The sequence below is a fragment of the Silurus meridionalis genome, chromosome 27, assembly GCF_014805685.1.
Source record: "Silurus meridionalis isolate SWU-2019-XX chromosome 27, ASM1480568v1, whole genome shotgun sequence".
NCBI lineage: Eukaryota > Metazoa > Chordata > Actinopteri > Siluriformes > Siluridae > Silurus > Silurus meridionalis.
Window position 1 is genome coordinate 12,245,996 of NC_060910.1, and position 16,213 is coordinate 12,262,208.

At 38.5% G+C, this 16,213-nt stretch overlaps 1 protein-coding gene across 2 annotated transcripts in view; it reads right to left on the reverse strand.

Moving 5' to 3' along the window:
• The window catches only part of parp8 (poly (ADP-ribose) polymerase family, member 8), a 53,003-nt gene that overhangs the window by 6,752 nt on the left and 30,038 nt on the right, over positions 1 to 16,213 (reverse strand). Inside the window, exons 5-16 of one of the 2 annotated variants that reach the window (XM_046841564.1) lie at positions 15,057 to 15,124; positions 14,904 to 14,972; positions 12,656 to 12,750; positions 6,421 to 6,481; positions 5,472 to 5,574; positions 4,711 to 4,777; positions 4,483 to 4,611; positions 3,480 to 4,005; positions 3,050 to 3,103; positions 2,868 to 2,963; positions 234 to 326; positions 13 to 138 (exon numbers count right to left, since the gene is read on the reverse strand). In XM_046841564.1, the coding sequence (XP_046697520.1) occupies positions 13 to 138; positions 234 to 326; positions 2,868 to 2,963; positions 3,050 to 3,103; positions 3,480 to 4,005; positions 4,483 to 4,611; positions 4,711 to 4,777; positions 5,472 to 5,574; positions 6,421 to 6,481; positions 12,656 to 12,750; positions 14,904 to 14,972; positions 15,057 to 15,124 (1,487 nt within the window). The remainder of the gene's footprint in view (positions 1 to 12; positions 139 to 233; positions 327 to 2,867; positions 2,964 to 3,049; positions 3,104 to 3,479; positions 4,006 to 4,482; positions 4,612 to 4,710; positions 4,778 to 5,471; positions 5,575 to 6,420; positions 6,482 to 12,655; positions 12,751 to 14,903; positions 14,973 to 15,056; positions 15,125 to 16,213) is intronic. The other variant, XM_046841565.1, reaches the window with a different exon arrangement.

Genomic DNA, 16,213 nt, shown 5'->3' on the forward strand with positions numbered 1-16,213 from the left:
TGCTTATCATACCCTTGGGTTGAAGGCCAAGGACTGAGGATCACTGGGATCTACCACTGAGGGATATGGCTCAAAAATTACTACTTTTCTCGGTGATTCCAGTGCAGAGCGACACATGGATACCAGCAAGTCAACCACCTGCAGTTAGTATTAAATTATTCAGAAGATCAGAAGATCCATGAAAGCAAGCCAATGTATGTGGCACTGTTAAATCCACAAGTGTGTATGTATACCTGGGCACCTGTGGCGATCTCATCAGCAGCCTCGTTCATGACTCCTAGCGTTTGGAAGGCAAAGACACACAACTCTCTCTCACACACTGTGGGCTGCAGAAACATACATCAAAATTACATTTACATACAGTTAAAAGCAGTTTTATTTTTAAGCAACACTTATCATGTAACCTAAAACCTTCTGTTAAAAACTGAACGCATCTTAAAACTGATCAGCCAACAAATATGCAGTTCATGTTGAACGTCTCTAGGTTACGAGGGAACGAGATGCTGCGTTGAAACGCTGTGGGAACACGCCTGAGTGTAAGGAAGAAGGAAGAAGGAAGCGCTGCAGGGAGGCCGAAAGTGTGGCATAGAGATGCAGCGTCTCGTTCCATCAGGGAACTAGGATTACATATGTAACCTAAAGACGTTTCCTTTCAGGAACTCGAGCTGCGTAGAAACGCTTTGGGAAAGAGTGTCCAATCACACCAGACTGACCAGTCCCTGCCTAGCGTGTGTCTGTCAACACAGCTAGAGGAGGACTGAGGGGCCAGGGGTGGCATTACGGTCTAGGTTATTAAACCGCACAAAAGCGTGATAGCATCAACAATCCACCTGCTCAGAGTCTTATTAGCAGGGAGGGAGGGAGGCCTCTCTTAGGATGGCCGTAGCAGACGAGCAGCTTCTCAGTCCTTCTCCAAGGACCCGTCCTGTGGACGTAGGTGTGTTGACCGGCCACAGGGGCATGAAAAGCCAAAATGGCGGATGCGTAGACTTTTAGGGTGGACCCATATCCCCTAGGTAAACTGTTCCTGGAGGAAATCCAGCACTGAACCAACCGGGCAGTGAACTGGATCCAGCTGGTGGCAGAACAGCATACAACCTCCTCGTGAAGGGAGCACTGAAGTGGAGAATGGTCTCTACCACCTCGGTGGAGAGATCTCAGGAGCCACAGCCACAGCCTCCACAGCTCCGAGCGGGGGTAAAATATGGCACCCCCAAGCTGGAAAAAGAGATCCCTCCTCAGAGGAATCTCCCATGGAGGGTGCTTGAAGAGAGCTACCAGGTCCCGTAAACCATGGTTTGTTCAGCCTCCTTAAAGCTACCAGGAGGAGACAGACTGCATCCCGGCAAACTCTCTCCAGAACTCATGGAAGCAGCGCGACGGGGGGAAAGGCATAAAGATGCAGCCTCGGCCACGCCAGAGGGGACAGTGCGACGTCTCTCGAGACGCAAACAGATCCACCTGGGCTCTTCCAAAGAACCAACTTCACATGCTCCGCTCCCAAGCAAGCGACACACAAAGTGTGCTTAAATCTTTTGCCTGCTTCCATTTTTTTTTTTTCTTTTGTACTTTCTTTTCTTCTTTGACAAACAATCTGACAGACAACACAAACACACAGAACGCACCTGGAACAGACAGAAGCTGATGCTGCCCCCACTCATATTCGTTTTATACACCTGGTCGTGATGTCACCTCACCGGTGATGGCTAGCGTCCAATTTTTGACTGATTACACACATTATTTCAGAGCGTGAACATTCGGGCGCGTTCCCAAAGCGTTTTGACATAGCTCAAGTTCCTGAAAGGAAACAAGCTTGCAATATGTCATTCTAAGACATATTTTGAGAAATGCAAACTGGGACTCAAACTTTCATTCTGCTCACTAATGTGAAATTTGGACCAAAGCCACACAAGAAGAGACAAAATGGGTTTTTTTTCTGTCGGAATTATACATCCAGCTGTAGAAATATACACAGAATGTTGGAGGGTTCCCCAGAAAGACAACCTATAGAACACGTTAGGGTGCTATATAGATGTTTTTGTTGTTAAACACTATATGGGCAAAAATATCATCATCTACTTCCTTTTCTTCTTTTGGCATCTCCCGTTAGGGGTCGCCACAGTGACCTAACCTCTACACCTGCCTCTTTCAAACTACCTGCATGTTTTCCCTCACCACATCCATTAACCTCCTCCTTGGTCTTCCTCTTTTCAGTTTGGGCAAAAATATATCATATATAACAATATACCAAAACCACAGCAATTAACACAGAGTTGGTCTAGGTTGGTTCTAAGTTTCTAGGAAAGCTTTCCCATACAATGTGTCTTTGGGGATTTGTGCTCATTTAGCCAAAGGACATTAAGATATTCACTGATGTTAAGTAAAAAAAGCCTGAAGTTCAATCAACATTCCAGTTCATCCCAAAAGTTTTCAGTAGGGTTGAGGTCATTGCTCGGGCCACTCAATATCTTCAACATCAAACTTGATAAGACATCTTTATTGAGCTTCACTTTGGGCACAGTGACACTATCATGATGAAGTACTTTTGAGACCTATAGTTCAAGTGAAGGAAAATCTTAGACAAAACATGCTTATTATAAATTTGGGTAAAGTTAACTTTTAGTTGTGCTAAATTTTGCCCATATAGCATAGGGTAAACAAATTCAAACAAATGTTAAAAAAGTTAAAATAACAAGTTACGAGTTCCAAGGTTTGCACTTACTAATATTTCAAAGGTGCCAGCTATTTAACAAATAGAGGCATTTATAAAAGCAAAGGCTAAACATACATATTATTAGAAAAATGTTCTAAGATGCTATGAATTGGATCTGTTCTCTGTATCATAGTCACATGTTCTGGACACTCACCCTGAGCATTGGTCCATTTTGAAACACGTGAGGTTCATCACAGACCACGCAGAATTCATTTAGGACTGGAATCCTTTGCTCTGCATACTCCATCGTCTGCAATGAGAAGGGTAGATTTATAATTTAGACACTGGTTACTCATCTTTGTTCTGCTGAAATGCATGTGGTGGATTAATAATCACCTGGACAAGAAAGCCACGATCTCTGACTGGTATAGACTTGGCTCCGTTGTTTGGCTATGCAAAGAAAATGACAAAACATATACCGATCCAGACACTGCAGTAATTCAAACCCATTTTCTTTTAAATTAAAAAGGGAAAAGAAAAAACATTATCTAGTGCACAGATAGAAGAATAAAACACCGCATTCACTAAAAATGATCTCCATTACAGTAAATTAAGGTTGGTACATAACAGCTCTGTGAACACATGACACAGCGTTATTATTTCTGTGCTATAATTCAGATCATTCGGCTTATAAAGAGCTTGATAATCAGTAAAGTCAAATCATGTGTATTAGAGCAGAGATACTAAACGATGCATGCACTCAGTAGTGTTTAACACCAGGAAGAAAGCCTGTGCAGAGCTTTAGAATGCTTTTTAGTGAGCTTACCGGGGGTGCAGGTGAGAGCGCCGGGGCTAGAATGCCTATGAGCCCTGAGGTGAGCGAGAGGCGACGGCTCTCTCCAGATGTCTCCTTGAGCGTCTCACCTTTGGTCATCTTTGCACTGCTAGAGCAGGACCTGCCAAGTAGCCGCTGGTGGTGCTTGAGGCCGTCCAGCTCATCAGTGCGGTGAAGGAGCCGGTGAGGCTTCAGAATGCTACTACTGTCGCCGCCTGTGCTACGATCACACCGAGGCTCTCCTGAGCCGGAGCGTGGCAGGAGTCGGTGAGGCCGTGAGATCACGCTTTCCTCAGGCCTTGGCAAGAGCCGCTGAGGGGGTTTGAGGCCAGGCGTCTGCTCTGACAGCGAAGGGCCCAAGAGTTTGCGTGGCTTCCCGGCACAGCCGTCCACCTCAGGCTTCACTGTGCTCGAACATGTACGGCGCAAAAGGCGATGAGATTTGGACACACCATCCTGTTCATGCTTGAGCTTCTTTTTGTTCTTTGTGCAGCCGGGAGGGGGATAGCTGGGGGACCTCAATTAACACAAAACAGCAGAAGTATAATTAGAAAATGGAAATCTAGGGAAAAAAGCATTACTGTGTGTGTGCACCATCTCTGCTAATGTTACTTGCTTTCTGTAATGATGTTTCTTTTTATATCAGATCTAAACCATTTTCACTAAGAGAAAAGTAGAGACAAAGGGAGATTCTTAACAGCTTGAAATAATTAGGCGCATTATATTTTAACACAAGACAGTAGTCGTCATACAAACCGAGACTGTGGATAATGAGAAGTCTAACAAATGTTATTGCTAATCTGCAAACTCGAAGATTTTACAAGAAGAAGAAGGTAAGGAAAGAGTAAACATTTTAAATAAGCATATAAGTATATACCATAGCTACAACATGTATGTTTATATTATTTTATTTTCAGAAGACCACCAGCAGTGGATTTCCTTCATCAGAAAAATAAATAACAATTGAGACCTTGTGCAGCAAAATTGCTCTTACCTGCGGAGAGTTGAGAAGATGTGCAGAGGAGACTTCACCTTCTTATCTGTCTGCTTTTTGCTATGTGGGCAGTTAATCTTGTCTTTAGTATGATGCTTCCACTGCTGTGTGACAAACGTCTGCATTATCCTGATAAGGGATTCAGACAGTAGCATCAGTTTGGATTTTTTTTATTTTATTTTATTTTATATAGGACTTTTTTTTTAAGACTATTTTTTGTAATCATACTTTTTCAGTTGATGTCCCAGGCCAAACCTGTCTTTTGTAGACACTTGAAATACATCAACGGTGGGAACTAAAATAAAACATAAGACATAAGCTGACATTATAGGAAGTATTCAATATTTATAATGAATATATAGTATATAGTTTCAAAAGTGATTCAAGCATGTGTATATGTTTCGAGTAGTAAACAAGTTTACGTGTGTCTATGTATGTACATAAAAATCGACAAAAGGTCTAAGACACCTGACTTTTCCAGCCATATCGGGTTCTTCCCCAAACACAAATTTGGGGGAATACAATTGTATTAAATGCCTTTGGATGCAGTAGCATTAAAATTTTTCCGTTACTTGAACTAGGGGACCAAACCTGTTCCAGCTTGACAATGCCCCTATGTAAAATACCCCAAAGCCAGCTGGTTTACATTGGTTGAAGTGGAAGATCTTGGGTCTGCTATAGAGATCTGAATTTAGAACACTGTCTGTACCTCAGGCCACCTCACTCTACATCAGTACTTGCCTTTACTAACACCCTTTTGGCTGAATGAGCACAAATCTCCTCAACCAAAATCTAAAATATTGAGGAGCATCTTCTCAGAAGAGTGGAGATTATGATAGCAGCAAATGGGCACTAAATGTGGAATGTAATGTTTAAAAAGCAAGAATATATCTTTTGCTCAAGTGTCCACAAACTTTTGTCTACATAGTGTATAGGTGTGTGTCTGTGTGTGTGTGTGTGGGTGTGTGTGTGTGTGTTTTTGCTCTGACCTGGTCCATTGAGATACTGCGTGAGCGAGCAGTGAAGGCGTACAATAACAGGTTCAGTTCTGATCACATCCCAGGCTAGGGCAATTTCCTCCTGCAAAAGAGTCTAGTAGTATGTATTCTTATATTCTTATCATACATACAGTGGCATCCATAAATATCAGACCACATTGACTATCTGGTATTCAATTGTTTTTTTTTTAATTGAAATTAGAAATAAAAATATATATTTGGAATTATTTTTTTATATTCAAGATCCTGTTTGTGATATTGGGCATGACAGCTGCTTTTAACAAAAAAATCTGGCTTTCCCTATGTCTCATCTATTCTTATTGGATTGATGGATAGGATATAGATCATAAGGTTTTGTACAAACTTGTGGCATCCATGCCGGTTCGATTGTCATTGAAGCAAAAAGAGAACAAATTAAATACTAAGAAACTCTGAAACTTATGTGAATATTTTAAACATACTAATTTCACTGAAGTTGTTGCCAGCAATACACCGTATTTTCCGGACAATAAGCCGCTACTTTTTTCCCACTTTTTAAACCCTGCGGCTTAAACAAAAAAGCGGCTAATTTATGGATTTTTCCTGGGTTTTTAAGCTTAATGCGAAAAAACTGAGCCCCATAACATTAGACCAATGAAATTGCGGAACGGGTTTAGGTGAACCAATGAAACTCTTTATATTAAATCAGATGCGCTCCCACTGAATCAGGCCGCACCACATCATAAATATGGATGAGGTTTCTCTGATGTTTTTTGAAAATAAAAATCTTTGTAAAATTCAGTGGCTTATATTTGGGTGCGCTTAATAGTCCGGAAATTACGGTAACTTGTAATGAAAATGGTTGTATTAAATAATAAAAAAAATATGCAAAATAGAGCATTTTTAATAATGTTCTCAAGTATCTGGACCCAGCAAACAAGTGTTATTGTTTTATACTCACATCAAGGAAACTGACATCGATGTGTAGATCAATGTCTACATCATCAATTGCACCATATTCCCTAGAGAGAAAAAAAGGCACTTATACTAGATATACACCTCAGGATTTTTTTTATAATGTACATATAAAACATATTTAACCATTTTAAGAACATCCTCAAAGTAAGCCTTTAGTTACACAGTGGTGTTTCTACAGCAATGCTGATAAACCGTCAAGATTTGAAAGCGTAGACACAACCATGCAAATCGATGCTACACATTCTTCAGTTGCTTTTATGCAGGAAAAGCAACAGCTACATTTCGACAACATTAGAGTATAATCAAGCTCATTTTCAAAGTTATCATCTAAATGATCGTCTAATTTCAGGCTGGTCTAAATGATCACCTTCACATATCATCCTGTGGTGTCCGGTGTGTAAAATCCAATCTTGACTCAATAATCATGTTCGATATTTACAGCGCAGGAGTGTGTGGGGTTTTATTAATGAGAAAATCTATTAGCGCTGACGGCTAAAAGGCAATGCAAATCTGTGAAATCTGTCATTACAGGTGACTATGTGTCTTCCATATTTTCATCACTGTTTAAGATTGTAGATCTTGTAACAAATGAATCTCAAAAAGAACCACAAAGGATTGCATTGTTTGAAAGTTTTATATAAGTAACTCGTGAAGAACTATCACAGTCAAATGGGTTGCAGGAAAAAAGCGAAAGAATATGGCCATGACCTCTAGCTCTGAACTGGTGACCAAGATTTAATAGATTCTCTGACCAACAAATACAGAAAGAGCAGTCATATGGGACAAATCTCCCTCCCTCTATTAACTGAAGATCAAGACAATTACTTGACCTTCTGTTCTATTACAGGAGCTATTAGCAGCAGATTACATTTGTTGGAGACGAATTAGCAGGATTATATCTCCACTTTTCAGACTCAGGTTGATTAGTTTTGTCAGCAGATCACTGTAAACATAAGTGTAAATGGTACTTCTACAGACTTCATTACGAATTATAAAAGGTCATAACTATTATAGTTCAGTCATCATAAAACGTATTCTTTTCTGAACCTCTCTGAAACAATATGATGGCTTGATTTCCCTGAAGTGGAGAATGTGAAAAGAAGTGAAAATGTCAAGAAAAAAAAAAACATCCATGAAATGTAAAAATAAGAAGCACATTCCTACAATATAATCGGCAGGTTTCAGTGAACTTTCCAGTCTGCATCATAAAAACATTCTCATTCTTTGCACAAAAAACAAGGACACTGTGGTGTACACGCATTTCTGATGTATGATCTTTATCTGTAATTCCCATAATCCCTTTTGGCCTCTTTATAAATATTACAATTGAAATGGCTACGTACGAGATGGCGACCTATTCATCAGTTTTGTAGATTAATCTGCACCTACAGTATAGTTGATTTCTGGAATGGATTGGCAAAAATCCATACTGATGGATATTCTGGGTTGCATTAAACAATACAAAAAAAGGCTTCCAGAGGTGAATCACTAATGCCGGGTGCTTTTTGTTTTATTCCTTTTGGATGTAAGTGTTTTTATTTATTTGGAGTGTTACTTTTTGTTTCAGTTTGAATGCGTGTCTTTTAGTTACCTCAATATTTATTAATATAATATAATATAATATATTCATATTTATTCCATTCAGCTCAATTTCATTATTTAGTAACTTACTATTTTAAGTTTTTTTAATCCGGTATCCATAATCGGTTGATTAATTTGTTATTCGGAAAATACGATCCAGCCTCGCTATCGGTATCAATAAAATCCACTACCAGTCGACTTCTGTTCTGTATGTCGTTACACACTGTCTACACTTATACTGGAAACCCAGCCAATAACGTTTCTTTCCACTGCTACCAAAATCACAGTCAACCATCGTATACTTGTAGAATTTGTAGCTAATGCTGCCTAGTGATTTTAGTCAGCTAGATAACATTAAGCAACTAGTTCACTACCAGTGATTGCCTTGTCAGGTTGTTTTTCGCTCCTATTCTAAAAAAAAATATAAAAATATGTGTATTTATGTATTAATTTTAGAAATCTGACTAGGAGTGTGATATGTGCAGACTTGCACAAAATGCCTGCTATAGTACAGTATCTGACCTTTCTTGACCATGCTCTCAGCTAACATCCATTACGTTTTTTAAAATAAACATCAGTTCTAAAATGCCTGTTTGTTTTTGAAACATGACTTCTAAATAAGAAAAAAAAAAAGAAAACGCTAATTTCTGTAAAGATCTTATGTGGCCTCGCATTCACACTTTACACACTTGACTTTTGCACATTGCTGCATCTTAACTGTAGACATGGTCCACAGACATTGCAACTGTGAACCACAACACAGACCGTCTTGTTAAAACAAACATAAAGGCAAAAATTAACAAGGTCACTACACTGACACTACAAAGGATAAGCTCTTCCTCCTTCTTCAAATCAGGCAAACACGCTATAACATTCATAAAATATGCTTTGAATTGGTGTGTCAGTATGAACTAACAGATTTAGAGATGAATCATTATTCTTGCAGCAGCTTGGCACTATTTGTAACGATTCCCACATACTCTATGTGTCAAGCCTGCACATTATCTCAGGATTAAGAACACAGATGCTGTCACGATCTGCTGTGGTAATAATAACTGTAAAAAAAAAATAAGTTGAGTTGTAATCAAACCAAGCGTCATTTAATAGGCAAGAATGAGGCCTTGGATTAAAATATTTATTAGATTGCTAAGAATATGTGAATATGTACAGTACCTTCGATAATTAAAAGGACCTTCTCTGAAAATTTGAAAACCTGTTTCTGTTTTTTTTCAACACACTTTTGTTTAAAGAACCAGCACCCTTACAATCAATACTATATATCATCAAAAAGTGCCATAAGGGCCAGCAAGGCATTTTTGCTGGCCTAAACAGTGACATCTGAATCACTGAGCTATGTATTACAATTTTCTTTCTATGAATATGTATTCAATTATTCCCATGAGTTCTTTTCATTGCTTTTTGCTCGGTTGTGCTGCTACAAGTAGTGCATATTTAGGTAAGATTTTCAATCAAATCATATTTCAGCAATCACCTCATGTGTTGCCTGTAGCATAAAGTACATACACTGCAACAAGTCAGACCATTGTCAATGACCGCTGTCCCAGAGGGAAGCCTCTTCTGAAGCTGGTTCATAAGAAAGCCTGCAAACAGTTTGCTGAAGACAATCTGTCCAAGAGTGAATTACTGGAACCACATCCTGTGGTCTGGTGAGATAAGATAAACGTGTTTGGCTCATGTGTGGTGACGCCCTGGTAAGGAGAACCAAGAAAACTTTGTCTTGCCTACAGTCAAGCATGGTGGTGGTAGCATCATGATCTGGGGCTGCATGAAAGCTGCTGGGACTGGGGAGCTGCGGTTCATTGAAAGAAACCTGTATTCCAGCATGTACTGTGACATTCTGAAGCAGAACATGATGCCCTCCTTTCAGAAACTGGGCCGAACGTCAGTTTTCCAACATAGTAAGGACCCAAAAAAAACACCGGCAAGATGACAACTGCCTTGCTGAGGAAGGTGAAGGTGATAGGGTGGCAAAGTATGTCTCCAGACCTGTACCCTATTGAGCACCTGTAGGGCATTCTTAAGCGGAATGTGGAGAAGCACCATGTGTCTAACATCCAGCAGCTCTGTGATGTTATTATGGAGGAGAACATATTATAAAATGGTTGCTAAAATGTGAGAGGTTTACTCATTTTTGTGAGATCTTGTATGAGTGTAACCTCATATGTATACCCCACAGAAACAGGCCATGATTAAAAAACACAACACTATTCATAGTGACTGAGGGCAGATGACAAATAATATAAATGTTTCCGAAATGTTTCCGAATTTATTTACAGAATCCCTTCGAGTCAATAATTTATTTTCACATAATAATAATAATAATAATAATAATAATAATAATAATAATAATAATAATAATAATAATAATAAATGTGGTTCTAATCAAATGAATTCATGTATTTGTTTTCCTTTTTTTGTTGTCGTTTTTTCTTCGATTTGGAGTGATTGTGTGTGATATATAACAAAGTTGGCAATAATTCAGTAAGGCACTGACATAAGCAGTTCACTAAGAAACTATTCTGGCATACGCAGCAATTCAGCCTAAATTGTCAAAATCGTTGTCAAGCTACAGTCCTGCTGTCAGAGATCCACCTGCCACGCCCCCCTCGGAGGCTTTCATGCTGCCTCCCTCTCTGCCGCTCCTGGCATTAACCACCGACACCTGTTCCTTATTCCCGTTCCCCTTTATAAACTCCCATGCCAGCCTCACTGGCTGTCGGACCTACTAGATGGCTATGGTGATCGAGCTGGTTCCTTACTGCCAGCATTCCCCGCTAGTTCCTGCCCCTTCTTTCTGTCCTACGGATTACCCTCGCTTTCCAGATTACCCGTTTCCTTACGGACATTACTTTTCTTACGGATTATACTCCCCCAAACGGATTACGCCTTTCGAAGGATCATTCTCACATTATGGACCAAACCCGCATTACGGTTCGTAACTCTCCCTGACTTGTGTTAGTGTTTCTGAACTTATAGTAATAAACATGATAGAGTTACTTCCGCTTCAGACTCGTGCTTGTAACCCTGACACCTTCACTAATAAACAATTTTCATTTATTTGGAAATGACAGAATGTCAAGAAAGACTGTGATCACAGTGCAATGGGGAGGTTGAGCATGTCAGTACTTGAAGTAGGCTAATCCTGTTAGAGGAATGATCTAGAGATCAAATCACAAGCTGATCCAGTTACTGGGTTGAATTTAAAGTACAACAAGTAAAGTTTCCCCATTTCACAATTTTCACACATACATTACTAATGCCATGGTAAAATGCCAGATTAAAACCAGAAAATATAAATACTGGGTTTCTAAGATGCTTTGTCTGACTTACGCTATAAAATGTTATGTACATAGAATGTGGGGGAAAAAAGGGTCCTATGCTTGATATCAGTGATTACTTGAGAATTGCTCACTAATGGAAGACAATTACAATCTCAAAACAAAAACAGAGGTGCTCACTTGTGATTTCTCTTTGAAAAGAAAAAAAAATAGGAGTTCATTACTTCTCTTTTTCCCCATCTCCTGCAGTGCATCTGGAAAATCTTCACAGCGTTTCACTTATGCCACATTTTATGTTACAGCTTTATTCCAAAATGGATCAAATGCATTATTTTCCTCAGAAGTCTATAAACAATACCCCATAATGACAATAATCTATTTTGGAATAAGGATGTAACATAACAAGATGTGGAAAAAGTGAAGAGCTGTGAATACCTTCCGGATGCACTGTGTTTCACATTTTCACTTCTTCTACATTCACACAACCTAATTATAATTAGGTAATTTGGTCCTTACTCTAAGTTGCAGTTATTGCAGTAAATTGCTGTAATACTTTGGGAGATTTCACAATATTGTTTTCTTACATTTATTGGCATCAATAATAAGCAATAAAGGTTTGGTCGAAAAATTAGGATCGGTCCAAAAATGTGTTTAACCCAAGCGATTAGGGAGTTGTTTGTCTTTGCTGTGGTTTTTAGGACAAAAATTCCTTAAAAGTTGCTTCTCTGGCTTAATTATACATTTATGTAGGATATTCTATTGTGCAACTGCAAATGTCCCAGTAATAAGTTGTTATACTGATTTACATTGAATTTGTTAATTACGTACATCATAAATATTCTCATCATCACTTACAACCAATTCAAACATTTCTCTGCCACTTTGTCCCCATATTTTTTCTTACCAACCCCCTAAAAGTATGAACTCAATGTCACTGTAAAGACCTTGTGGTGCCATTACACAAATACACAACAAATACAGAGAAAGCTGCACCCATGATCAAGCTTAGCAAAATTCACTTATCAAAATATACATTATGAACATTAATAAAAGTGACTGACATTACAATAAAAAGCATGCCCTCTGCTATAGCATTTGAACATCTCTTTAAATTTGATCCCAGTACAACACAATTGCAATTCTCTGATACCATAATGATATAGAATGCTATTATTTTTTTTATGGATTTTTTGTCCTTTTCATGTCCTTTTTAATATACAAACCCACTGGTAGCAACACTTACAAAATACAACAATCCAAACTGAAAGAAAATTCCTAAGCCAGGAATATGATCTGCTGGGGAACTACAGTAGATGAAGCAAAAGGACAAGAAGATACCTGAGAGATACTGCATGATGGCCATATAACTCCCTCACGGCTACCAGGTCAGCCTCCAGCTGTGGGTGTTTGTGAAGCTCCCCATCATAATTCACCTGCCACACAAACCACACACACACACACACACACACACACACACACACACACACACGTTAGCACAAATGCTGAGCCATAAGCAATAAACTCAGCAGTGTAGTTATTTAACTTTATCCAAGAAACTCTGGGAGACTGAGGTCAAAACTGTTCCTGCTTTTAGACACAAAGTTAAAATATGTCCTGAGATAACACCAGAAATAATCCATCTCATATGCTATATTGAGAATGTTTTTATTCATTTTAGAACTGTGAGGATGAAGGAAGCAGAATTTCAAGAACGGAGAAGGCGTTCAAAATCTCCCATGAGATCCATGAATAATCTCTATGTTTTTCTCACCGCTAGTGAGTGAAAGCGAACAACAGCAAGAGACATTTCAGCTCGCAGATGCCACTTATCGAACAGTCCATGAATAACAAGGTTATTATAACTATCCAGATTCAATGCTAATGTTTAATCCCAATTGTAACGCTAATAAAATAAAGTGTAAAACTGTGTAAGGGAAATATAAACCTGAAACAAGATTTCAAATAATTTCATTTCTACGCTCTGATCATCTCATTCTCCAAATTACCTACAATGCCTATGACTACCCACTGATAGTTAGGCCAGTGGGATTTAGCTCTTGCTTTAGCTGTAAGAGTATGAGGCAGAAGCACCAGTCCTTTCACTCTGTCTAGTTATCTCGCTATATCTGTACACTCTGCTCAAACAGATCATAAACTTTAACTTTCATGCTAATAACAACATTAACGCCAAGGTATCTAACTAGCCGAATCTATATCATTATTCAGTATCATACAACTGAACTACATTCTGAAGTCCAGCATTTATTGCAAATGATATTAAAAATTGGATTTCTCATTTATATAACATTAAAACATGGAAAACATTATGGTGAGAAAGAAAGCCTTGCTCATTTAGTTTCTGGTGCTATTAAACATCACTGTGACCATGCTAGCAATGTCATCACGGCAGACAAGCATTATCAATTTTTCAACAGTTGGCTTGTGCTCCTCTTTACTGACGCTATCAAAATTTCTTCACGGAAGCAGAGAAGCAAATATAAGAATAAGCAGCCATGATAATTTGAGTTTTACATGGAGAAAACTTTAATATACTAAGTGAAATAAACAAATATTCCTTCTACTTTCCTAACATTCTGAGCTCCTAATATACCACTAACTAATCACCTCAGTGTTGAGATATAACTTTTCCCCAAAGGATCTTAAGTGATGATGATGATGATGATGATGATGTAGCTTGAAGTGATTGAATGTTTCCCGAACCACAATGGATGTCAGAGCTGTAATGGGGCCACATTACTGTGAGCGAGTGCCAGTGTGCATTTACAGCCACTGAAGGACTGTAGAGGATCTATATTCATCTAAACGACGTTTTCTAATCAGTTATGAAAGTCTGCCATGAGTCTGGTTCACTGAGGGTAAATCGAGGGTAAATCACATGCCCTGACTTTATTATAATGGATTTTCACCAGTGAACCGGTATATGAGTCATTTAAGAAGAACTCGCTGGTGCAGACATTTGTATTTGTATGATGGAAACCTTTTTCTTACCTCCATTCATACGTATACTAATGGCTGTAAAGAGCAAAGAGATCAAAAGTATTTGGCTCCTTCTAGTGTCTTGACTTTACATAATTATAAATGATTAATGATTGTAGCTAGATTTATTTCAAGATTTCATGTTCAGGCTATTAGTTCTAACTCACTGTTGCCTAATTGACAAATTAACAAGCTGAAAAAAAAACAAGCCTCAAAACACAAGTTTGAATTTGATACACAGCTATCATAGGTTTAAACTTTCATGATGCTCTTCAGTGCTGTATCCACAGTGTGTACTTACAAATACCCCCCACCTGCTGCACTACACACATCAACAGGATGTTATTTGAGAATAAAGAATCCACAAAATGTGAAATCATCAATAAAACCTTGAAATGAAACTTAAATACTAAAGAAATTATGATATATTAGGATGTAATATTATAATCAAATGATTATTACGACAGACATATTGGACATCAGGACAAAACACCAAAATGTTGGCTAATTACTTGATGGCTTAACGGCTACGCAATTTCTTGCTATATTTGTATTAAGGTAAATAAATAAAACTATTTTTTACACTTGCCTGACCACCATAGTAGAATTCTTCAGAGTCATTATCTCCCTCTGAATCCTCTTCTATAGCATAATGGCACTGCAAATATAAGAAGACAGTTATTAGATATTGCAGTGCATAAAATTTCTCTTCATGAATGAATATCTGAGGTATCTTGCTTACTGGGTTTTTGTCAATATGAAGCTTTGACTTGATGGAAAGGCAGCTGTCATCGTTAGCTGTCCTTATCTCTGTACAAAACAGAAAATCACTGATCATAATCTAAACCCACTAAGATGACTATCAAAGTTATGATGCAATAATATTATATTTATCAAACATATGCTAATTAAATTGACATAATAATACATGCAAGTTTTTCTGTCTCGTTTTGACTTTGTGCTGAAATTGATTAAGGACATATTCTTCACTGCGAATGCGATAGACATATCCACGTTCACATGCTGCCTATACCACAAGCGAGCCGTGAATAACGCATCCCCATTTAATCCACTAATCACGAAATGCTAAATCTCCTTGTCATCACTCCTGGGATTTAGATCTGGAGCCTAAGGCTTTATCTGCTGTGCTGCAGATGATTAGCCATGCTGCTAATGATTTGAACAATCTAGCAGCTCTCTGTATACGCCAGGTCATAGCTGCCTGTATGTCACACCAGGTCAATATGAGGCCACTGGGGAAACACATTTGGTCTAGACATAGAAGTTGTGCTGATAAACATCTCTATGGTTGAAAAATGGAATGGCTTATGTTGAGAGAAAGTTGTGCTGATAAACATTGGTGAAGCTGAAACATAAAATAGAGCTCTTGGTTTATTAAGAGCCGCGATGCCTATGACTCACAGGCTTATGACTCTATACCATCTGCCATTTACAGACGGGTGACACATTAAAGGAGAAACTGGTGGCTCTGTTATGCTGTAGGGACGTATTGCTATAATGGTTTAGATTCAATTTTTTACATTTAGAGGGAAGAATGACAGTAAAGAAATACAAAATTATTATGACTGATCACCTTTTTTCCTGTTCGGATTTCATTTCTATCCTGAGGGCAGTCTATCCTCAGGACCTGAGAGCTCACTGAGTGGCCTGATGAAGATGAAACTGATATATATTATTTGCTTCGACCTTTACAACCACCTGACCCTGACCCGACTCAACACCTATACATATGGGAGATTTGGGAGTGAATTTCTTGCACAGTGCTCTCCATCAGTACATTTTCAGACACTGAAGCCAAGAGCTTAAGAAATCTTATACACAATAGCACCTACAGATGAAAGGTAAACCATTATAAGTGCCTGTTATCTATGGAGGTTC